Source organism: Anser cygnoides, chromosome 9, assembly GCF_040182565.1.
Source record: "Anser cygnoides isolate HZ-2024a breed goose chromosome 9, Taihu_goose_T2T_genome, whole genome shotgun sequence".
Classification (NCBI taxonomy): Eukaryota; Metazoa; Chordata; class Aves; order Anseriformes; family Anatidae; genus Anser; species Anser cygnoides.
In genome coordinates, this window is record NC_089881.1 from 16537398 (window position 1) to 16561312 (window position 23915).

At 71.2% G+C, this 23915-nt stretch overlaps 1 protein-coding gene across 9 annotated transcripts; it reads left to right on the top strand.

The window, feature by feature from the left end:
- Window positions 1-258: 258 nt before the first annotated feature.
- Window positions 259-23884, top strand: TNK2 (tyrosine kinase non receptor 2). Of its 9 annotated transcripts, XM_048076863.2 has the most exons (18): window positions 260-1125; window positions 3571-3720; window positions 7042-7328; window positions 11790-11967; window positions 12113-12183; window positions 13537-13749; window positions 13886-14038; window positions 14239-14516; window positions 14639-14765; window positions 14866-15012; window positions 15228-15322; window positions 18137-18331; window positions 19874-19965; window positions 20535-20579; window positions 21339-22690; window positions 23141-23236; window positions 23330-23457; window positions 23567-23884. In XM_048076863.2, exons 3-18 carry the CDS (start codon window positions 7152-7154, stop codon window positions 23571-23573), a joined length of 3354 nt encoding a protein of 1117 aa, XP_047932820.2. In that variant the 5' UTR covers window positions 260-1125; window positions 3571-3720; window positions 7042-7151; the 3' UTR covers window positions 23574-23884. The 9 variants fall into 9 exon arrangements, with proteins under 9 accessions (XP_066858164.1, XP_047932820.2, XP_066858165.1 ...); XM_067002063.1 differs by lacking the exon at window positions 18137-18331 and having other exon boundaries at window positions 259-1125; XM_067002066.1 differs by lacking the exon at window positions 260-1125.
- Window positions 23885-23915: the final 31 nt, after the last annotated feature.

Consider the following 23915-nt stretch of genomic DNA (forward strand, 5'->3'; position numbering starts at 1 on the left):
ACCCCACGTCCGTCTGCCCGCCCGCCCTCCCTTCCCCCGGCCCTTCCCTGCCCCTCCGTCCCTCCTCACCCCCCCTAACCCCCCCCTCCCTTCCCGTTACGTAAAAGCCGGGGGCGCGGCTCCTTTAAGAGCGGCGCCGGGGCGGGAGCGCGCGGCCCCGGGAGCGCGCCCCGGCGGCGGGGAGCGCGCACCGCGGCGGGGTAGGGGCCGTGCGGGGTTGGTGGGGGGGGGGGGGAGGCCGCGGCGGGGGGGGGGGCTGCGGCACCGGGAAAGCGGGCGCCGGAGCCGAGCCCCCAGCGTGCGGGGCCGGGGGGCGCCGCCTGCACCATCCGGGGGCCGGGGGTCGCGGAGGGCGGGGGGCTGAGCCCGGGGGTGGAGGAAGGCGGCGGCGTGGCCCCGGGGGTGCAGGAGGCGGGGGGCTTGGCGGAGGGGGTGCAAGAAGCGGGGCTGGGAGCCCGGGGCCAGGAGCTGGTGACCGGCGGGAGGGCACCGGAGGGCGGCGGCGGCGGGGCCGGGCGGCCGGGGCAGTGGCAGCGGGTGCTGCTGGGGGTGCGCGCGGGGCTGCAGGAGCGCGGCGACCGGCCGGTGCCCACCGTGGGCACCAAGCCCCCGCCGGGCTTGCGGCGCCCCCGCGAGCAGCAGGGGGCTCCCAGGGGGCGGCCGAGCCCCGGCGAGCCTCGGGTGGGCGTGCGGAGGGCGAGGGGGGCCGAGGGGGACAGCCCCGGGGCCAGGAGGGTCCGGGCGGGTGGGCGCGGGGTGCAGGAGCGCGGCCCCAAAGCGCGGCAGGAGCAGGGCCCGAGCCGCAGGGCGCAGCAGGAGCGCGGCGCCCGCAGGGACAGCGGCAGCCCCCCGGGGCGAGCCCGCTGGTGGGTGCGCAGGGGTCGGCAGGAGGAAGGGGAGGCGCTGGGTGGGGTGCAGGAGGAGGGCGAGCGCTACCGCGGGGAGCAGGAGCAGCCCCCCGGCACGTGGCCCCCGCGACGACGCCAGGCCAGGGTGTGAAGGCGGAGACCCCGCCGAGCGCGCCCCCCCCGCCATGCCGCCCGCCCGCGGCCCTCCTCGCCCCGCCGACGCCACCACACCGGCACCGGACACCCGGCGAGGGATGCCACGGCCGTGAGCGTCGAGGTAAGGGGCGACGCGGGCACCGGGACCGCTGGCGGAGGCGGTGCGGCGCTGGCACCGTGCCCTGCAGCACTGCGGGCATCCCCGGCAGCAGGCACCAGGGATGCTCGCCCTCGGTCCCCCTGCTCCCCTCCGCCGAGGTTTGGTGTCTGAACCCGCAGCGGAAGCCGGGGGAAGGATTCCTTTTTTTTTTTTCTTTTTTTTTTTTTTTTCCTTTTGCTCTGCTCTTCCTCCTCCCCGGGCTGAACAGAGGACCCTTGTCCTCCGGGCACGGCCCCGCATCTCGGGGGCGTCGCGCCGCTGCCAGCGCTGGGAGCAGCACGGAGACCCTCCGCGTCCCCGTCACATCCGCCTCTGGCCGCATCGGGGCAGGTTTTTCTCACCAAAGCGCTCAGGACGCTTTCTTTCGCTCGCTTTTTCTTGCTTGCTCTAAAAGTTAACTCTGGCGACGCGCTCTCGGCAGCCTCGGCACGGATCCTTCCCCACCAGGAGGAGGAACCCTGCTCTGCTGCCGTCCTCTCACTGCTGCTTCTCCGGCTTCACAGCTCCGGACGGGTTTGGAGCCACCCCAGTTACCCGCAGCCAGCAGCTCGGCCCCGTGCCCCTCGCCCTGCTGGCTGGAGGAGCCGCAGCAACCCCGGGCACGGGGCAGCCTCCCTGCCCGCAGCCGCCGCCGTGGCTCCCGCATGCCCCGGGCCGGGGAAGCGCCAGGGCCGTGCCGTCTGGGCAGGGCAGGCCGAGGCAGAGCCCGGCGCTGCCGCTTCCCCACGCGCTCGCCTCCGTGGTGCCGCCCCGGCACGGCCTCTCCCCCGTGCCCCGAGTTCCCCGGGCCACTGCGGCGTCGGCGCGCCGCCCTGCGCCGTGGGTGCCCTCGCGGTGCCGGGCCCCTGCATCCAAACCCTCGCTGGCGAATTGGCAAAGGTCGTCGGGTTTTGGGAAACCCTGCTAAAATTGCGAGCTGAGCGCGGGGTGTGCACGAGGAGCCGGGCAGGATGGGGAGGGCTGCTCCTCCAGGACCCTTTTTAGGGAGCCCCCCCCCGAGCAGGTAAAACCCCATCCCGCGGTCCCGCTCGAACCAACCCCTGCCTGGGGGCGCGGGCGGGGGCGCGCCAGCGGGATTCGGGGCTGCACAACCAGTTAGCAGCCCCTCGAGCCACCCCGGGGCCTCGTTAGCCCGGTGTTCATTAGCGCGGGGCGTGGTGCCGGTGGGGCATTGTGGGAAGCACGGCTGCGAGGCCGCCGGTGGTGCCCGGCTCTGCTTCTGCCGCTGCCCCGGGCAGGGCGCGGGGGTGGCAGCCGTGACTCAGCTCCCCTGGGGCTCGGGGGGCACAACGGGGGGAGCAGCTTCCCCCCGCGCACCCGGGTTGTAGGGCCAGGGGGAAGCTTCCCAGGCGTCTCTGCCCCCTGCTCCCTTTGGGAAGGGCTCGGAGGCCGTTTCGAGCCCCCAGCCCATCCGACGCTCGCCCACGGGCACCCCTTGATGCTGGCTGAGCATCGCCTTGGGCTGGGGGTGCCAGCCTCGGGGAGCTTTAGGAAGAAAGTCTCCCTCCTCCCCCTGCCGCCACCGCAGCCCTCGGCAGCGTCCCAAGGCTCCGGGCAGCGCCTTCACCCCGCGGCGCTGGGACGCTGCAGCTGCTACGGATGAAGGAGGAGGAGGAGGAGAGCCGGGGGGGGGCTGCGGTGCTGGGGGGGCTGTGCCTGCAGGGAGGGGGCAGCTGGGCCTCCTGTGCCGGTACCACCGGTTCCTGCAGGTGTGGTGCCACAGGAGAGGGTGAGACCGTGCGGCTCCTGCTCCCACACAGTACAGAAGGGTCCCTTGGGTGCCCTGTCCCCCGCGGGGTGCCCGGCTGCCCCTCTGCAGCCACGTTCCCAGCTCTCGGCTTGCTGCACTGGCTGAGCAGCCCCAGGGGGCACTGCCCATGCTGCAGCCCGGCCAATTAGGCTGCCTTCAATTAGCGCTAATGACTAGCAGATGCTCAATGGTCTGGCCAGGGCACCGCTCTGCTCCAAACCGCCGTCCCTTCCCAGCGCCAGGTGCTGGGGCAGGTCGGGGGTTCCTGGATGTGCCTGAGCCCCGGGGGGGACATGGGGCTGGGGGCACCATGGGGCAAAGCCTGCCCGACACCCAGGGGTGCTGAGCCCCTCTCCCTCCCCGTGGCCCCGATAAGCTCCTTCACAGGGGAGCAGGAGCCCAGCCATGGGTGCAGGGTGACATTTCCAGCTCTGACCTGGCCCCCAACGCCGGCCGGACAGATCCCCCCGTGCACAAGGCTGGTGCTCCGCGGCCAGGGTACCCGTGGGTGCTGCCATGCCAGCCACAGGTGGGCCTTTTGGGGGGCTCCCATCAGACCCCGGCTTTGGTTTTCCACCCCTACAGGGTTTGGGGCAGGCGACGGGTGCGGGGTCAGCAGGATCCCATCCTGACCTCTCCTTCCTGCTTGGCCCCAGGGGACCCTGCGGCCAGCGTGAGCGGAGCCCTGCCATGGCTGCGCAGGCGAAGCCCTGACGCCATCCTGCGTCACCGCCGGCCTCGCGGGGACACCGGGACACGGAGCAGCCCTGCCAGGGGACCCCAGCAGCGCGGCCGCCCCGGCCCAGGTAGGATCAGCACGGGGGCTGTTGGGCACGGACCAGCTTTGCCTTGGGGTGCTGGTTTGCAAAGGGGGGTGTCCCTCCGAGTGCTCGCTGACACCGAGCCCAGTGCCCTCTCGTGGCAACGCCGGGCTCAGCTGTGCGCTCTGCCACTGCTGCCCTGGGCACGGGGCCCAGCTGGGTGCTGGGGGGGTGCTGTGCTCGGGGGTGCCCGCGGGGAACGCGGTCGCTGCATGCGTTCTCGCCCTTTCCCCCGGCTTGCACCGCTCTCCTGCCTCTTCGCGCCGAAGCAGGGCTGGTTTGTCCCTTAAACGAGCCCGGTGCTTGCCCTGCTCGGTGACAAATGGAGATGGGGACGAGGTGGGGGTTGGCCAGGGGGTCGTGTGTGCCCCCTGCCCCTCTCCATGCACCCTGGGCAGCACAGGGTGCGCACCTGGCCCCGTTGTTTCCCCCATCGCCCCTGGGGATGCGTTGTGGACCGGGCCGGATCCTGCTGCAGATGCAGAGATGGGGATCAGCCCCTCAGGCGCGATGGGCTGCCGTGGCTGCGCGTGGGCTCGTGGTCCAGCCGGGCGGGCTGCTAGCCGCGCTGGGAGCACAGCATGCCCTCAGCCTGCCCCTTGGCTGCCTGTGCCGCCACCGCTCGCCATACGGCGGGGATTTAGCAGAGGAAAGAGGCTTAGGGAGAGGATTGGGGTTGCGCCGGGCTTTGTCAGGGCGGGGGGGCACTGCTGGGTGCGGCTGCTCCCGGACAGGCTCCGAGGGACGATTGCTGCCCGGAGAGGAAGGGACGCGCTGGGGCAGGATCCGGCCATGGCATCGGGCTCCGGTGGCACGGAGAGCGCAGTGTGGGGGCACCTGGCGCCCTGTCCTCGCCGTCCGCCCCCGCCGCGGGTGTCACCGTCCCTCCGTGCCGGCTGCTCGGGACACCCCAGCGAGCTGCATCGGGTGCCGGAGGCGAAACACACGGCGGTATGGGCTCACCGAGACGTGGAGGGGACCGGGGTGGCACGGCAGCGGGTGGTCCCCAGGGAGCGCGGGTGGGCAGGATGCAGCCGGCAGCCCTGTTCCTCACCGCGCCGTGCTCTGTGTGTGTGTTTGCACGTGTGTGCGTGCACGCCTGCGCCGGAGCAGCCGGCCCGGGGAGTGTTGTCAGTGCAATTTGGGGCCGCCCCTGGGCCCCGCCAGGGCTGAGCGAGCCAGCCCGGGGCGCCGCGGCCGTGCCGCTGCCGGTGACATCACTTCCAGGTGACACTGCCACCAGGAAGGTGGCAGGCGGGGTGGCGGGCCCCAGCGCGGCCAGATGTGACGGCGAGCGGGGCGATGCGCTGGAGGTGAGCGGGGACCCGGTCCCCCCAACTTGGGGGGGGGGCTGCCCTATTTCGGAGCCCCGACGGCTCCCCCGGGGTGCTGTGAGCGGGGCGAGGGTGGGCGCAGGGCGGGATGCCGCTGCGTGCGCCCCGGGGATGCTGAGAGGGATGCGGGGACAAATTGGGATGCTGGTTTGCCTGGAGGGCTGGGGAGGGCTGGTGTCCCTGCGGTGGGAGGGACGCCCTGTGGTCACCGTGACTGTCACCGCCCCGGGGGCTTCGGTGGCCGTGGTTTCGGTGGGAATGGCGGGTGTCATGCTCTCCGTCCTGCTCCGGAGACCTCATGCTTTGGGTTTTGGCTGAGCCAGCACCTGAGGGTCCGTGGTGCTGGGATCGGCACAGTTTCGGTCCCCAGCGCAACACCCAGAGGCTCGTGCCACCCACCCCGTGTCACCTGGGGCTGGCCGGGATGCGCGGGGTGACCCTGCAGGGACGGGGCGTGGACCCCCCCCCCCCCCCCCCGCCGCACCGCTCCGCTGGCACCTGGGGGGGGGAAGGTCTGGGTGGGATGGGATGGTGGTGGGGACACAGACACGGGCACTGGGTGGCTGGAGGGCCGGTGGCACACATAGCACGTGCGTCAGTCACCGGCCCGCGGCGTGCCAGCGCGGTGACGCCGGCGGGCCGCGCGCGGGGGCGGCTGGCTGCTCCCACGCCCCGCGCCCGCGGGCTCGGCTCGGCGGCTGAGCTCACCTCTGTGGTATGGCAGGAGGAGCCGCCGAGAGCCTGCCCGGGGCGCAACCCGCCCCCTGTACAGCCCCCCGGGGTCGGTGCCCCCCGGGGTGTGGGGTGTGATGGGAGCAGGGGTGGTGTGGGGGGGGACAGGATGGGCCACCTGGTGTCACCCCCCCTACACACCCCCAGATCAGCCAGGGGTTTGGATGCACGGTGGGGGTGAAGGGGAGAATAAGGGGGTGGCTGTGGGGGGGTCACTGGGGAGAGATGGGGGTACGCAGGAGTGTTTGTGGGGGACGGGGTGTGTCATCGTGCCCTGCGGTGTTGGCACCAGGAGCCTTTTGGTCCCCAGGGCTGCGCGATGCCTCCGAGCACAGGCAGGTGCGGGGGGGCTGCAGGGCCCCCACCCTCTGCCTCCTCCCGTGCTCACAGCTCTGCTCGGGGGGCTCTGCCCCCAATCCAGCCGGGCGGTGTCAGGGCCCGGGGGCAGCTCCGATGGGTCGCTGACAGGCCCCCCGTCCCGGTTCCCCATCTCCCTGTGCAGGGGGTGGCTTCCCACCCCCTGGAACCACATCTGATGCCGGAGGGCTGCAGGCAGACGCATCATCCTGGAGACCCCCCAGCGCCGTGATAAGGGCGGCGAGAGGGTTGATCGCAGGATAAACCCTCCCGGCACATCCCCCCCCACCCCCCCAACCCCAGGACCCCATCAAACCGGGGCCCGGCCGCGCTCCCTGCCCTGCCGAGCTTGTGCCAGCGCGGCCCCGCTGCCGGCTCGCTGCGGAGCAGCCATCTTCCCCGAGCATCCCTTCCCCCTCCGCCGGCGCGGGGGTGCCCGCAGCGGGAGGGATGCCGAGGATGCTGCGCTCCCCGCCTCCCCTCGCCCCCCGTGGGCGCCCCGCAGGGGGGCACGCTGCCCCCGTCCCCACCCCGCTTGCCGCAGAGCCGCAGCCGCTGGGCGCTGCTCCCCGCTGCTCCCCTCCGCTGGGCTGGGGGGAGAAGGGGGCCGCCAGCGCGGGCGGCGATGCCGCCACCACCACCGATGCCACCTCCTCCCCGCTCGGGCGCCGGGGGGGACAGCGGGCACGCAGGCAGCGGAGCCGGGAGAAAGGCGGTGATGCCAGGGCTCGGGGTGAGGACGGGTGCCCAAGGGGCTGCCCTTTTCTCTGTTGTTTTTTTTTTTTCCCTCCCCTCTGCATCCATCCGCCCCTCCAACACCCTCCCTCCTTCCCCTCCATCACCGCGGTCACCTTCACCCTCTCGCTGTTTTCCGGAACTGCAGCAACTTTCTGCCATGTGATCCCACGCCCGGCTCCAGCCCTCGCCGCCCCCAGGCAGGCGCGGGCGTCTCCGCAGAGCCCCCCGCTCGCCGCCACCGCCGCGGCCCCAGCCATGGGCGAGAGATGCGACTACCAGCGCCTGAGCAGCGCCGAGGAGGAGGAGGAGATGCTCGGCCCCCTGCCCCACAGCCTCTCGGACAGCACCGGGCTGCGAGCCCCGCGGCCGGGCGGTGGGCGCCACGGGCGGCCCCCCCAGCAGGACGTCACCCTGGGCATGCCGTGCCGGCGGGTCAGTGCCGGGGGGGAGCCGCGGGGAACCGGTGGCACGCGTGTCCCCGAGAGGTGCTGGGTCCTGCTGGGCCGTGGGGTGGGGGTGGGGGGCTCGTAGCGATGCTCCCCTGCATGGCATCTCTGTGTCGGGGCCCTGCGGCGTCCGGCTGCGGGGGTGGCATGGGGACGGCACCCGCCCCGCATGGCTGCGCTCCTGTCCTGAGCCACGAGCGGGGCTGGCTGCTCCTGCCTGCTGGGGAAACTGAGGCATGGGGGCAGGAATGTCATTGCTGGGGGGGAAAAGGGGGGCAGTGCTGGGGTGGGGACCCAGGTGTCCCCGCAGCGGCACATATTGTCCCTTCCCGATGCAGCTCGGGGCATGGCAGGAGCTTGGCTTGGCGGGCGCTGGCACAGGTCTGGGGACGGAGGGGGTGCCGCAGGGCGGGCACGGTGCCCGGCGTGGGCGGCCGGTGGCCAGGCTGGTGGCCATCCACGCTGGCAGGGACACGTGTCCCCCGCCCTGGGTGACCCTGGGCAAATTAGGAGTCGCCCCTTCCCCCCCACGAAGGGGGCCGGCAGGTGCCTTGGTGCCTCTCACCTGCCGTGCCTCGGTTTCCCCAAATGAGAGCGAGGGGTGGGGGCTGCATGGATGCTGGGGAAGGGTCCAGTGTGGGGTCAGGATCTGCGCACCCCGGGCACCTCCTGCTCTGGGGAGGTGGAAAAACGGGGGGTGCACATATGGATGATGTGTGCACGGGGGTGTGGGCACAGCTGGGGGGGCATAAAGCTGCGTGTAACCGGTCTGTGCTGGGGGTGCAAGGAGCACACCGGCGCGCAGGCACCTTGTGGGTGCCGGCGGGGATGTCGGGGTGCCATCGCGGGCAGCGCTGAGCGTGGGAGACAGACGGGGTGCCTTTGCACCCCTGCACGCCGCCTCGGGAGGGCGTGCACGGTGTGTGCGATGCGCCGACGGCTGCGTGGCTGGCAGGGGTGAGCCGGGTGCCAGCGGGCAGCCGTGACGTGTGTGCCACGCCGTGCCGCGGGTGGGTGCCCGTGGGCGCGCGGTGCCCGGGCACGATGGATGTGTGTGCACGGGGGAGCAGGGTGCGGGCGGTGCTGGGCGCAGGGGGAGCACCGGGGGCTTTGCCGCGGGGCTCGGGGTGTTTGCGCACGTGCGCCCGGGCACAGCGGGAGCTGCGGGGAGGGCGGTGGTGGTGGTGGTGGTGGGGATGGAGCGGGGGGCGACGCGCAGAGGCGATGGGTTTGGGCGCCGTTAGCACGCGCGCCGGGGGGCGGCGGTGGTGCGGTTGCGGTCGCGCACGTGTCGGGGTGTGTGCGTGGTGCGTGTGGTTGCAGGAGCGCGCGTGTGTGGTCCTGGGGTGCACGTGAGAGTCGGCACCGCCTGCGCATGAGTGTGTGCGCACGTAGGGTGCATCCCCCGAGCTGCAGGTTGGGCTGGGGGGGGGTGGGGGGGGCCGTTCTCCCCGGCTGCACTGTGCTACCCAGCCCCTCGCGCCCTGCGCCGTGGCTCTGTGCGGTATCCTGGGTTTTGGGGGGCTGTTGTCTGCGTCCCACAGCCTTTGGGGACAGTGACCCCGCACCCTGCTGTTGTGCTGGCGTGGCGATCACCATCAGACTCTGCTCGCTGGTCTCTGACCCAAGGTCTCCGTGCTACCCCTGCATGTGTGGGCACAATGCCAGGAGGGAAACTGAGGCACGGAGCCTCCCCAGCACAGCGAGCACAGCCAGAGCCCCTCGCTGTGCAGGATCAGGCCCTGCCTGCTGCACTGCGCTGACCTGGGCAGCCTTGCCCGGGGGCTTGGGGGTGCTGGAGGCAGCGCAGATGCTGTCCCTGGCTGCTGGGGGCCATGCACCGGCGTGGGGCAGGGAACCCCCCACATCCCCGGCGTCCCCCGGGCCAGGGAGCCGGCGCGTGGCAGAGCTTGGTGCCGAGGGCACCGTGCCCGGCTGTGCCCGGTCAATGGGGCTGTTGTGCCGGGTGCCGGCCGGGATCCCGGCGGTGGGAGCCACTGCGGAGGCTCCTCTAATGCAGCGAGGGCTCCCCGCCTGCCCCATCCCCTTCCCGGGCAACTCGGCACAGCCAGGGCCGCAGCGGGGGTCCAGCACTGGAGATTTGGGGGGGGGGGGGGGGTGCGCAGCAGGCGAGTGCCCCGGGTCTTTCCTCTCTCACGCTGCGGCTGCCGGCACTGCCAGCTGTTCTCCCCGGGGAGCTCGCCGGCGGACAACGCGCCCGTGTTCGGGTGCCAGCCCTTGGCCCCGGCCCCATCGGGGACAGGAGCCAGCCCCGGGACACCGGTGGCCGCGGAGGGTCCCGTGCCCACCTCCCCCAGCACCCCGCAGGGCCTGGCACCCGGGCAGACAGGCGCAGGCCTGCGGGGCCGGCAGCGCGCCCGCCGTCCCTTTGGGCCCACGGGGGCGACGGCGGCAGCGGCACGGTGCCCGTCACCCTGGCGTCGTGCCTGCCGCCTCCTTTTGGGAGCGCGGGGCCGGATGTCTCCCCTCCCTCCTCGCTTCCTTGGAGGGGGGGGGGGGAAACTGAGGCCCGGGAACGTTTCCCAAGGCCGGAGCGAGGTTTCCATGGCAATGGGAGCCGGGGGTCCGGTCTCCCAGGCGGTGCAGCTGCCGGAGCGCCCGCTGAACAAGAGAGAAAGCAGCACATTGATCGGAGCCCGGCCCCCCCTGGGCTCGCGGCCCAACGCCGGGCCAACGCGCAGCTAAAATAAACCCTCCTGGGACACGGGCTGCGCGGGCAGCCGGGCCGGGACGGCGGTCGATGCCCGGCTGCCAGCCCCGGGGCGGGGGGGGGGGGAGCCCCACAGAAAGCCAGGAGCGAGCCCACGGCCGCTGCTCGGAAAACGCCAACGCCACGGCTCCGGTCCGGCCCCGGCCCGATTGCGTTCGGGAAGGGGAGGGCAGGACGGTCGGGAAGGAGAGTCTGGAGAGCGCGAAGGAAGGAGGAGGAGGAGGAGGAGGAGAGGGGCAACCCCGTGTCCTGCCGCCAGCCCCGGTGCTGCGGGGATGCGCTGAGCCCCCTGCTTGCAGCGGGGGATCTGTGGGGTGGCCGTGCCCAGCTGGCAAAGAGCGGCGCGGGGGCCGGGAGGAGGCCGTCACCCACCAGGCTGTAGCCACCGTGACTCCTCCGCGGCTCCCCCGGCTCCGCTGAGCGCTCTGCGACCCGGTGACACCGTCACCAGGCAGGGGACGTGCCCCCGGAGGAGCAGCAGGAGCGTGCGGGCGGCCACGGTGCCCCGGGCGAGGCTGGCTCCAGGGACGAGGCCGCCTTGCCCGGTGGCCGGCCAAACAGGATGCGACGCTTCGAGACGCTGCGCCGTTCCTTCCCGTTCCTCGCCCGCTTCCGCGTCTACCGAGTAAGTGGCCGTCACCCCCCCACCCCGGTGCCCACAGGCAGGGGACCCGGGTGGCCCCGTCCGTGCCGGGAGCCGCCGGCTCCCCGTGCCGCGGGTGCCCCCGCGTGCCCCGTGCCCGGCCGCCTGCCGTGCCCGCCGTATTTTTAGCCCTGTGCCGAGGATCGGGATCACGGTGACGCGGACCTGAGAGCGCTGGGGGGGGGGGGGGGTCATGTCTAATCCTGGGGGAAAGGAGAGGATGGAGGGGGCTGCCCGGCGGTGGGGCCGGGCCGGGGGGGGCTTTCCCACGTCCCCTCCGGCTCTCGGGGGCGGGGGGCAGAGCCGGGTCCCTTCCCGGAACGGCTGCGATCTCGGGCAGGGGCGCGATGCGGCAAGGGGTGCGTTTTGGGGGGGATGCGGAGATCCCTGCCGGGAGCTGGCCCCGTGCCTCGCGCAGCTGCAGGGGGCGATGCCGGCAGCACCGGGACGCTGCTTGGACCCCATCCTCGTCCCCCACACCCTCATGGCTCTGCGTCCCCATCCGTCCCTTCCCCGAGGCTGCCGGCACAGGGCCACCACCCCGTGGCAGAGCCACAGGTCTGTGCCCCGTCCCAGCCCTGCTGGGTGTGCGGGGACACGAGGGGACACTGAGGCAGTGCTGTGGGGTCTGTCCCTGCTGGGGACGGCTGCCGCCTCCGCTGTCAGCCACTCCAGCTGGGCACAGGGAGCCTGGCAGGCAGCGGTTGGGGTGCCCCACGTGCATGTGTGGTGCCAGGGCACGGAGCATCCCTTACAAGGTGCTGGGTTGTGATGCTCCCCTTGCACGGGGCTGGAATCGGGGACATCCATGCCGTGCCTCAGGTTCTGACCCGTCTCCATCCCCGGCTTCAGCGGGGCTGTGGGCACAGTGGGGCAGAGATGGGGTCCCTGCCCTTCCCCGCGGGTCCTGCTCTGCAGGAGGTGAGTCCCTCGCATCCCCCGTCCCTGCTGGCACAGGGACCCAGCCCCAGCTTTCAGCCCCTTTGGGCTGCAGGTGGCAGGAGAGGGACGGGCCCCTGGGGACGGAGGGGAGCAGGGCAGGGTCCCCGCTAACCAGGCGCGGTGTCCGGCAGAAGCTGAGCTGTAGCATGCAGTCGGAGGAGGGCACGGACTGGCTGCTGGAGCTGCTCACCGAGCTGCAGCTGCAGCAGTACTTCCTGCGCATCCGGGACGAGCTCAACGTCACCCGCCTCTCCCACTTCGAGTACGTCAAAAATGAGGATCTGGAGAAGATCGGCATGGGGCGCCCCGGTGCGTACATCCCCCCCAGATATCCCCCCGTTTGGCTGCACCCCATTTTTGGGGGAGCCCAGAGGGACGTGTGGTCCCAAGGGATGGAGAGGGGTTTTTCTCGGGAGGGGACCCCCGCGTTGGTGACAGTCCCCGTGTCCTGCAGGCCAGCGGCGGCTGTGGGAGGCGGTGAAGCGGAGGAAAGCCATGTGCAAGAGGAAATCCTGGATGAGCAAGGTACGGCCGGGAGAGGGGCAGGGAGGGTGTGACGGGGAAACTGAGGCACGCCGGAGGAATGGCGCTGCCTCGGCCCCGTGCAAGGAGCTGGTTTCTGTGTGCCCCTCTGCCGCCTCCTTCCCACATTTCTCCCTCGGCCCTCTCGGTGCCCGTCTCTCCCAGTGCTGCAGGGTACTGGGGACAGCCCTGTCCCCCCCGGTGCTGGCAGGGATCGGGACACAAGCCCCCGCCGCATGTCCTGCTGCGGCGTCACCCTGCCCGGCCCCGCACGGGTTGCTTCACAGCCTAGGGACAGCGGTCAGGAAATTCATTCCCCTCGCGTGATTTGCCTTTTTTTTTTTCCAGGAAACTCATTCAGAGCTAATTAGTAGCAGAGCCTCAGCCGGCTCCGTGGGCAGCATCCCCGCTGTCCGTCCCCCTGCCTGCCCCAGTGCCCCGCAGCACCGAGGCAGGGGACCCCGGGATGCGCGCGGGTGTCCCTTGTGCCCCCGGGGTGCTGCACCCCTGGGCACCTCGCACCCCCAAAACGCCCGTGCGCTTGCCAGCTGGGCGCTGGGTCGTGGCCTCTCCCTTTCGTGACTCATCTGGGCCGAGCCAGGGCCGGGATGGGCTTTTAATAGAAGGCGACTCAGCCTCGCGCCGGGCCGAGAAATGCCACCTCCCACCCCGGCCACATGCCTGCCCCGGCCCCCGCGCAGGTGCCAGCATCCCCAGCTGGGAGCCGGGGCTGGGACGGACCCCATCCCTTCCCTTCCCGGTGCTCGGGCCCGGTGGGGAGGAGAGGCCTGGAGAGTCCATCCCCAGGGAGAGCCCATCCCCGTCCCCTCTGGGCTGGTGACCGACGCAGGGCGGGTGGCAGGGCCCGGCAGCCGGGGTGGTGGTGGCGGCAGCAGCGCGTGTTGCAAGGCCCACGTCGCTGCGGGGATGTGTCACCGCGCTGGAGGTTTCTCTTGGCCCGCTGCCCAGGCACATCGTGTGGCCGCAGCCCGGCTGAGGAGCGCCCGGGGACCTTCTGGGCTCCTGGGGGGGTGGCCTCTTCCCTCTCTCCATCCCGAATCGCGGCTCAGCAAGCAGGCAGCCAGAGGAGAGGAGCCTGCTGCAGCCAGCCTGCCTGGGGAAAGAGCTGGGGTCATCATTAGGTGCCAGAGTGTACGTGCTGCGTGCAGGCGATTTATTGGCACCACTCCCAACACCAAGAGGTGGATGGGGTGGCCTGGTTGACACCAGATGGGCACCGATATCACCATTATGGGAAGGGGAAACTGAGGCGAGCCGTGCCCGCCAGCGGGCAGGAAGGTTTGGGGTCCCCACGTGTCTCCGCGCCCCCATCCCACACCCCTCTGCGCCCCACAGGTGTTCAGCGGCAAGCGCCCCGAGTCGGAGCTGCCCCCCCAGCCCCAGAGCACCTTCCGCAAGCCGCCCACGCCGCCCCCCCCGGACACCGGGGGCCAGCACTCGCTGACCTGCCTGATCCGGGAGCGGGACCTGTCGCTCTTCGAGAAGCTGGGCGATGGCTCCTTCGGCGTCGTGCGCCGCGGCGAGTGGTGCACGCCCGCCGGCAAGACGGTGAGGGGCCGCGCACCCGCGCCGCTGCTGCTTGTGGCGTTGGGGGGGGCCGGGCACGGGGAGACCCCCCGGGAAGGTGTCGTGCCCGGTCCCGTGGCTGTATTTGGTTTATTTAATTTTCATTATTTGGCTGTAGCTCAACGTGGCCGTGAAGTGCCTCAAGACGGACGTGCTGAGCCAGCCGGAGGTGCTGGACGACTTCATCCGCGAGGTGAACGCCATGCACTCCCTGGACCACAAGAACCTCATCCGCCTCTACGGCGTGGTGCTCTCCCACCCCATGAAGATGGTGAGTCCGGGGGGGGCAGCGGGACTGACCCCATCCCGAAGCAGTGATCCCATCCTACAGGGCACCGTGAGCCCGATGGGCTCTGTGCCCCGAGTCCTCCACCAGCATCCCCAGGACTGGGGACGTAACGGGGCTGGAAAGCAGCCCCAAATAACGTGTTGCTGGCCTGACCACCCCGCTGTCCCCTCCCCGCGGCCCAGGTGACGGAGCTGGCCCCGCTGGGCTCCCTCCTGGACCGTCTGCGGAAGAACCAGGGCCACTTCCTCATCTCCACGCTGTGCCAGTACGCCATCCAGGTGGCCAAGGGCATGGCCTACCTGGAGTCCAAGCGCTTCATCCACCGCGACCTGGCCGCCCGCAACATCCTGCTGGCCTCCAACGAGCAGGTCAAGATCGGGGACTTCGGGCTCATGCGGGCCCTGCCCAAAAACGATGACCACTACGTGATGCAGGAGCACCGCAAGGTGCCCTTCGCCTGGTGAGCCTGGGGAGCTGAGGGCAGCACCCCAGGGTGCTGACACCCAGGGAGGAGGAGCGGGGGGCTCTGCCCAGCCCCTCCTGATGCTCATGTCCCTCCTGATGCTCGTGTCCTTCACTCAGGTGTGCTCCCGAGAGCCTCAAGACACGCACCTTCTCCCACGCCAGCGACACCTGGATGTTCGGGGTGACGCTCTGGGAGATGTTCACCTACGGGCAGGAGCCCTGGATCGGCCTCAACGGCAGCCAGGTGGGTGTGCATGGTGCCCGTGGGACCAGCACCCTCACCCGCAGCGCCCCCAGGCCCAGCCGGGACCCAGCACCCCGTAACGGCGCTGCCTGCCCCGCAGATCCTGCACAAGATCGACAAGGAGGGCGAGCGGCTGCCGCGGCCCGAGGACTGTCCCCAGGACGTCTACAACGTCATGCTGCAGTGCTGGGCGCACAAACCCGAGGACCGGCCGACCTTCGTGGCCCTGCGGGACTTCCTGATGGAGGTAGGCAGGGGGAGAGGGGATGGGGTCCTCAGTGCCCCCTTCCCATCAGCTGTGCCGGAGCGTGGGCAGAGTTAAGGGTACCCGAGCGGGTGACTCGGTCTCGTGCCCATTGCCAGGGCTCCCCGACCCCAAAGCAGGGGACGTGGGGATGCTGCGTCCCCACGTGCTCATGTCCCCGTGTGCTCACCCCGTCCCCGTCCCCGTCCCCCCCCCAGGCCCAGCCCACCGACATGAGGGCCCTGCAGGACTTCGAGGAGCCCGACAAGCTGCACATCCAGATGAACGATATCATCACCGTCATCGAGGGCAGGTATTGCACGGCGGGGGGACCGCGTGCCAGCCCGCACGGGGACGGGGGACCCCAAGAATTGGGGTAGGGACGGGGTGGGGATGGGGGGGCTCTGCCCCCACTTCGGCACACCTGGCTGGAGACCCCACAGGCGGGCAGCCCCCTCGATGGGGACATCCCAGCTGGGGGCACGGGGCCACCGCCGTGCCCGCGGGCAGCGTGGCTCTTCCCCACGCCGCCCAGGCTCCCTGTGCCGCCCGGCCCCGCTGACTCACCCCGCTGCACTTGTTGCTTTGCCCCGGCCTTGCCCCGGGTAAACGCCTGCCAGGCGGCCGCACGCACCGGGGCCGCTCCCTGCTGATAGTGGCGGGGACGTGCCACCGTCACCGCGGGGGCACCGGGCGCTCCGTGCCGCCGTGGCCTGGCCTCTGCCTGCGCCGAAGGCTTCGCTTACCGGCTCCTCCATCCCTGCTGGATGCCCTTGTTCCCCCCCAAACCGGGGGTCCCAGGACCCCGTGCTTCAGGCCGGGGGGGGACTTTTTGTCCCCAGGTGCCCATCCTAGGAGTGGGGTCACCCTTGAGGGTTCCTGCCCTGCTCCAGCCCTATTATGCTGCTTGGGGACAGCAAGGGGGCACCCCCAAAAGCATCCCTTCCTGGTGGCATGCAGCGCTCCAGCACCCCGGGTGGCCCTGTAGCAGGGGGGAGGCGAGGAGAAAGGAGCTGCTTTCCCTCTCCCCCCTCCTCTGGGGCCAGATCCCTGCATTTAGTCACGGCCCGGAGGTGAATCAGGCCGGATTTGTGTGTCTGGAGGGACCAGCTTTCTCCCCGGGCTGCCGATGACTCTTGCCCAGGGTCTGGCGGTGGTGGTTTAATTGCAGGGAGGGGAGGGGAGGGGAAGGGAAACGGCGTCGGCGGAGCGAGGGAGGGAGGGAAGGAGCGGCGGAGGGCGGCGCGGCCGTGCTAGAGCGCGCACATCGTCCCCGGTGCATCACGGGCGGGCTGGGGGCCCCGCTGCCGCCGCCGCCGCTCGCCCCGGCTGCGCTCGCCCCAGGTGAACCGCACGGGTTGGGACGCGGCGGGGAGGGACGCTGGCGGGGTGCCCTGGCCCTGCCGGTGGTGCCGGGAGCACGGGCTGTGGGAGCACGGGGTGCCGGAGGAGCTGGGGTGCAGCCTCTCCCGCCTCAGTTTCCCCAGGCGGGCATGGTTTGGGGGTGCCTGAGGGGGGGGGGGTGCGGGAAGGGGTAACGGGGGCCGCAGTGGGTGCCGGTGCTCCGGTGTGCCCCAACAGGCAGGAGCACCGAGCCCTTGCCCCGTGCCTCAGTTTCCCCAGGGGTTGCTGCCCCCCTCGCTGGGTGTTGGGGAAAGCGGACGGGGGGGCTCCTGGGGGGGCCGCATCCGGCCCCGGCGAGGCCGCCCGGGGCGCCGTAAACACCCCCCACCCCTTTTTCAAGCCCCTGCGTGTCGTTTGAATGAGCGCCGGGCGTGCGTACGTGTGTGTGGGCAGGGGAAGGGGCCCCCGGCTCCGTGCACACACGGCAGCAGGACCTACCTGAAAGCCCCGCGGGCCCAGCCGGCCGCGGGGTGGGGAACGGGGCGGGGGGCAGCTTTTGGGGTGGGGGGACGGAGCGGGTTTGTGCCGGGGGTCCGAGCAGCGGGGCTGGGGGGGGCGCAGAGGGGAGCAGCTTGGCCTCAGCATCCCTCCGGGGCGCTGCTGGGAGCGGGGAGGAGAGCGGGGGAGACCTCCCAGGGTGGGGGGCCCGGCCCCCGGCCCCCCTCGGCCGCCCTCCGCGGCACGCTGCGGGCGAGGGAGGGTGCCCGGTGCTGGCTGGGCTCGGGCTCGGCCTCGCCGAGGGGTCCCGGCGCTGAGTAATGCGGCTGGCTGGCGGCGAGCGGGGAAGGTAAACAGGAAAAGGGCTGAGCTAGTGGCCGCGGGTGACTCACAGGTGACTCCAGGAAACCGCGGGGCCCGTGCCAGCCTCGCCGAGCTGGCACCGCAGGCGGCAGTGCCACCCTCCGCACGGCCTGGCGGGACAGCAGGCAGCCCCCCCCCCCAGGGTCCCCCCGGCGCGGGGCAGGGGGGACGTGGCGGGTGCGGGATGGGGAGAGGCTGGGGGTGCTGCTCGGGGTGCCCTCCTGGGGTCCCCTAGCTGTGTTTGTCCCCCGCCGAGGCAGGGCTCTGCCGCTGCCCTGTCCCACCCCTGCTGGTGGCCGTGTCCCCCCCTGGCTGCTCCTGCCCTGGGGTGGCCCCAGGGGGTTTCTCTGCTCAGGTCCCCCTGCCCACGCCAGCCTGCTTGCAGGAGGCTCACCCCACGCAGGGCTCCACCATGACGTAGGAAGGAAGCAAGGGAGACCCCGCAGCCCCGCGTCCCTCACCGTGGTCCCCTCAATTCCCCCCATGGGGGCTGGGATATTTGGGGTTGGACAGCAGCGCCCAAGCTGCTCGGTCCCATGCACGGTGCTTGTGCTGCCCCTGGTGGCGTGGGACGCGGGTGTCACCCACCCCACGGCTCCCGCACGTCCTGCGCCACCCGGGGCTCGGAAGGGGCACGTCCTTTAGGGAGCTCCGTTCCTCATCCCCCGCATCCCCAGCGGGTCGGATCCTGACCCCTTCCCGGGGCGCGGGGTGGGGGGCAGAGCGCGCCACGGGTGCGGGGTTAGGATCCGGGGCACCCTCCCTGGCCGTGCCACCGCCTGCCTGCGTGACCCCGGGTGAGTCACTTCGCCTCCTCCCGTGTCACCGGGGCAGGGCGCGTGCCCCGCTCCCACCGCCACCCCCGGGGGGGTCTCGCCGTCCTCCCACGCCGTCCGTAACGAAGGTCCTTTTTGTTCCTCAGGGCCGAGAATTACTGGTGGCGGGGTCAGAATAAGCGGACCCTAAAAGTGGGCCAGTTCCCCCGAAACACGGTGACCTCGGTGGCGGGGCTGTCGGCCCACGACATCAGCCAGCCGCTTAAAAACAGCTTCATCCACACAGGCCATGGAGACACCAACCCGCAGCAGTGCTGGGGGTTTCCCGATAAAATTGATGAGTAAGAAACTTTCTGTCTTCTCTGCACCCCGCTGCCTCCCCCCCCCCTCCCCGCCTTCACGGGAGCCAGCCACAGCTTGGCTTTCCTCCCTTTAAAAAAAAAAAAACACTCCTCTTCCTCCCTGGTGTGCTGGGGCTGGTGGCTCCTGGCAGGGTCCCCGCAGCTTGACTAACTCCCTCGCCTCTTCTCACTAACGGGGTCGGGCGCTGCATGGGGGGGAGCTTGGGGGCCGCGGAGCTGTGCTGGTGGGGCTGCTCGTGATGGGGTGTGGGGCCAGGCTGGGCACGGAGCCCCTCGTCCCAGCCTCGTGGCCCCTCGGTGCTTCGCAGCACCCCTGCTGCATAGGGACGGGGGAAATGTCCCCCCAGAGGTGGCTGCCGACGTTTTTGGGGTGTCCTGGGGCATCGTGTGCTTGGAGGGGAGTCGGTGTGAGCGTGCAGCCTGGCCGCGTGCTTTTAACAGCGTGTGTCCTCTTAAAAAGCAAAATATATATATTAAAAAAAAAGAAAAAAGGGGGGGCCGGGCATCGTGCAGCGTGTCCTGGCAGGAGCTGGGTGCCAGGACCCCGCACCCCGGGGTGCCGCAGCGCCCAGGAAGCTGTGGGCAGGGTGCGCTGGCTTGCTGCGGGGTCACGGCGGCTCTCTGCCAGCGCTGGGGCTGGGGGGGCCGTGGGAGGGCTGCTTGGGGGGGGGCAGGGTACGATTTCAAAGCCTGGAAAGCTCCCGCTGGGCCGAGCCAGCTCCCGCGCCCGTCTCACCGCATCCCATGGGCCGGCGATCCCCGTGGCCGTTGGGCACCCCGGCCCGATACGGCCCCGCTGGTACTCTCGATCCCATTCTGCCCCCGTCCCCACGGGGCCGTGTCCCGGCGGCCCCCCCGGAGCGTTTCATCGCCGCGCGTGCGCGCCTCGTGCCCCGGCAGGCCTCCCCGCGCCCCGCTGCGTGGGCACGCGCCCTGGGTACGTGCCGTCCGGGCCGCGGAGAACGCACCGAGCCCGGCACACGCCCAGGCCTTGGGGCTCCGCCGGCTCCCTGCCTCACCACGCCTGGCTTGCGACGGCTCGCCCGGGCCTCCCGCCGCGCTGCTCCCGCCGTGCCCCGGGCGCACGCGGCACCCCCGAGCACCCCGGTGCGGCACCGCGGCTCTCCGTGCCTCGTGTGCGTGGCACGTTGTGCACCGATGGGTGTCGGAGCCGGGGAGGGGATGGGTGGCACCGGGATGGCACCGGGGGGCTGTGCCCTGGAGGGAAAAGCCTCTCGGGGTGCATCCCCGGGCAGCCAGCAGTCACGGGGACGGCGCTCGCAGCGGGATGTGGATCTCCCTGCGGGGCACGGTGCTTGGTGGAGGGGCTGTGGGGTCTTCCCCGTGTCCCCAACTCATAGCAAGGGGCAGGTTTTTCCTCCTCTCGCCCCCCAGCAGCCCCCCACCGTAGGCGGGGGTGTGCTGAACGTGCGCCCGAGCACGTGCTGCAAGCGTGGGGAGTGCGGGGGCCCTGCGCAGCGCCCCGCTGAGCCCCCGCGGCGCTCTTCTCTCTCCCCGCAGGCTGTACCTGGGAAATCCCATGGACCCTCCTGACATTTTAGGTGTGGACCTGACTGCTGCCAGACCCACCCAGCTTCCAGGAAGGGCTAAAAGTAAGCAGCTTTTCCCCCTGCACCCCCTGCCTCCAGCCCGTCAGCTGCGCAAAGTCCCTTCTCTCTGCGCCGGGAGCTGCGCCCTTTCACCTGGGTGACGGGCAGGATCTGTCCCTCCGTCCCCTCCGCTCTGTCTCTCTGCTGCCACTCGCTTGCTGCAGCCCCGGGTGGCAGGGAGCCGGGGTGACGGCGCGTGCCAGCGGTGTGGGCGGCTCTGCCCAGCCCCGCCAGGCTGGACTCTGCCCCGCTGGCCTTCGGCCGGGCCCCTCGTCCCCTCCCGGGGCAGGGCTCCCCGTTGCGGGGGAGATCGGCTCGGCGCAGTCGGAGCCGCGACGTCCCCGGGCGGGGAGGGAGGTCAGACACAGCGCGAGTGCCACCAACCCCCTAAATCTGCAATCCGGGGGGAGCTGGGGGGGGGGGGGGGCCACCAGCATCTGCTCCCGGCCAGCAGCGGCTGGAGGGGGTACGAAGCATGCACCGCGCCCCCGCTAACAACCGCCCCGGCTGCCGCTTGCTCCCCGCGCTCCCCCTGCGCCTCCCCTGCTCTCGGGCTCTCTCTTCTCCTGCAGGGCAGCCGCCTCCGCGCCCGCCTCAGCCTTCAATCCTGCTTACGAGTAAGTCGGGCTGTTCTGGGAGCCGCCAGCCCTGCTCGTGCCCCCCTCTCTTCTCTCTTAGCTCCTTTCTTCCAAGGTACTCGGGGCGTGCTGTGCGCTTCTCAGCCGGGGCAGCCCCCGGCCCTCGCCGGCACGCACGGGCACCGCCGGGCACCCGCGGGTGACAGCGCGGCTCTGCTCCCCGCGGAGGAACGCGTCCCCAGCCCTCCAAACCCGGGGCAGGCGTCCCCGGGGAGATGGTGCCGCCCGTGCTGCCTGCCCCTGGGCATCTCCAGGCTTGTCCCCCTCCTCGCACGTCTTCCCTGGAGGGACCGGCGGGGACTAACCGCTCCGAGGGGCCACCCGCCTCCGGTACTGACCCGGGTGCCGCTGGACCGGGCATGGCTGCAGCGTGGCATGCGCTGGGGTGGCCGTGGAGCAAGGGGGAGACAGGGCAGGGTCCCAGGGGGTGGGGAAGGGCAGGGGCACCTCGGGTGCAACCCCCCGTCCCCCTCCCCGGATCCTGCCCCAGGAAGGCAAGCATTGCTGTGGCCAAGGTGGGAGTGGGGCGAGGAGGCACGGAGTGGTGGAGCTGAGGCTGCCGTGCCATGGGTTTGGGGGAGCTTCCTGTATGCTGGGGTCTCGCCGCGGCTTCGGGAAGGAGGGCAGTTGGGATCTGGAGTCATTCCCAAGGAGGGTTGTCCCCACCTGGGGACGGGAGTTGGGGGTGTTGGTGGGTGACGCGATGGGACCCTCACCGCCTTCTCCCTTGCATCCTAGAGCCCTCCTACGACCCGGTCAGCGAGGAGGACGAGGGCCTGTCGTCTGGCTTCCGAAAACTCTGCCTGAAGAAGCCGGGCCCGGGGAAGGGTCTGCGGCTGGCCAAGCCCTCTGCCCGCGTGCCCGGCACCAAGGTGGGCGAGCGGCAGCCCGGCCGGCCGCCCAGCGAGGGACCGGGGAGCGGCGAGGTGACCCTCATCGACTTCGGGGAGGAGGTGCCCCCCGCCAGCCCCTCGCCCGTGGGGGAGCTGACGGCCCCCTCCCTCGCCAAGCTGGCCATGGAGGCCTTCTCGCTGCTGGACAAGACCCCCCCGCAGAGCCCCACGCGAGCCCTGCCCCGACCCCTCCACCCCACGCCGGTGGTGGACTGGGACGCGCGGCCCTTGCCCCCGCCGCCCGCCTACGACGACGTGGCGCAGGACGAGGACGACTTCGAGGTGTGCTCCATCAACAGCCCCCCCGGGCGGCGGGGCAGCCGTGCCGGGCTGCCCAGGGCGCGCGAGCGGGGCGAGACCAACTACGGCTTCGTGGACGAGGGCGAGCGGGCGGCGGGGCTGGAGGACAACCTCTTCCTGCCCCCCAAGGAGGCCAAGCAGCCCAGCCTGACGCAGACCACCGAGATCTTCGAGGAGCTGCAGCAGGAGTGCATGAAGAGGTTCAACGTGCCCCGGGGGCCGGCCGCCTGCCCGGCAGATGACAAACCCCAAATCCCTCCCCGCGTCCCCATCCCGCCCCGGCCCCTGCGCCGCAACGAGCCCGGGCGCTGGTCGGGGGAGCTGTCCCCGGCCTCGGGGGGCGAGGAGGACCGGCCGCCCCAGATTCCCCCCCGGGACCCGCTGTCGCAGCCCACCTCGCGGACGCCCAGCCCCATGGCCCTGCAGGTGGGCTCCCCCCAGCAGCGCGGCGCCCTGTGCTCCTGCCTCTCCACCTCGCCGGGGAAGCCCATGCCCACCACGCAGAGCTTCGCCCTCGACCCCAAATACGCCACCCCCAAGGTGATCCAGGCGCAGGGCAAGGACTGCTCCAAGGGGCCCTGCATCCTGCCCATCGTGAAGGACGGGCAGAAGGTCAGCAGCACCCACTACTACCTGCTGCCCGAGCGCCCTGCCTACCTGGACAAGTACGAGAAGTTTTTCAAGGAGGCCAAAAGCCCCGAGGAGGCACCGGCGTCCCGCGTGGTCACCACGGCCACCGTCCGGCCCATGGTGCAGCAGCAGCCGGACTACAAGGCCAACTTCTCCTCCAACAACAGCAACCTCGGGCCCAAGTGCCTGGTGAAAGCCTCCTGCAGCCTCCAGAAGATTGTCTACGATGGGCCGGATGGCTACCGCCCCTCCGAGAAGATCCGGCTGGTAAGCGGCTTCATCGGGGGACGCGGTGGCTTTTGGCCGGGTGGCCGTGGGCTTGTTGTGTCGCTTGGGCAACAGCCATCCCTATCCCGTGCCTCGGTTTCCCCGTGTTCGGTCCCCAAGTGGGTGGCTGCGAGGGGTCCCCAGGCATGCAAAAAGCAGCCCCAAAATGGGGATTGGAGAACCTTTTAACTCAAATTAGCCCTACCCACGGCTTGGCCCCATGGAAGGGGGAGGAAGGTGGCCGTCCCTGCTGGGCACAGGGAGGTGGCTGGGGATCTGCACCCCAGCGCAGGAGGCAGAAATCCCACCTTGACTCCCTGCTGCTGGTGCCCAGCTCTTCCTAGCTGGGGACGGAGTCATGGGGGGGCATCCCTGGTGTCCTGACCCGCCCCCCCCCCCCCCCCCCCAGCTCCTTGCTGGTGGCACGCGGTGACCGTCAGCCTCCCCCAGGTGCAGGACATGGTGCACGGCGTCACCACCGAGGAGTGCCAGGCGGCCCTGCAGAACCACGGCTGGAACGTCCAACGGGCCATCCAGTACCTGAAGGTACGGCACGCTGCGGCGCCATCGCCAGCTCCCGCGGGGGTGGGAGCGCCCCTGCCACCCCCCCCCCCGTCCTCGCGCCCTGTCCCCTTGCAGGTGGAGCAGCTCTTCTGCCTGGGGCTGAAGTCCCGCGTGGAGTGCCACCGGGTGCTGGAGATGTTCGACTGGAACCTGGCGCAGGCCAGCTCCCACCTCCTCGACCCCTGCGGCTCCTCCCGGCAGAAGTAAGTTATTTTTGGGGTGGCTCGTGGGGTTGCTCTTCCGCGCCGCGCTGCCCTCGGGCTTCCAGCCTTGTCCCCCCCCACCTCCTGATCTCACGTCCTCCCCTCGCAGGCGGTGACAGCGGGGACCAGGCGAGCTGCGTTGGATCCGGAGCAGGCGCCTGGCTGCGGGGCCGCCGCGCAGTGCGCACCCTGAGCCGCACCACCCGCTGCTGGACTCTGGACTGAGCCCCACTTGGGGGACGGGGGCGCCCCAAAAGGGTCTGGGAAGGGCCCGGCCCCTGCGCCAGGCTGCCTGCGCCCTGGCTTGAGAGATGAGCTCCGTCCCCTGGCCTGTTGTTGAATTGTTTTTTGTAAAGAGAAATGTAATTTTAATATATATATTATATATATATATTATATATATATATAAAATATTCTATGGAGAGGAGGAGGGTGCCTGTGCCCGTCTCCTGGCTTCC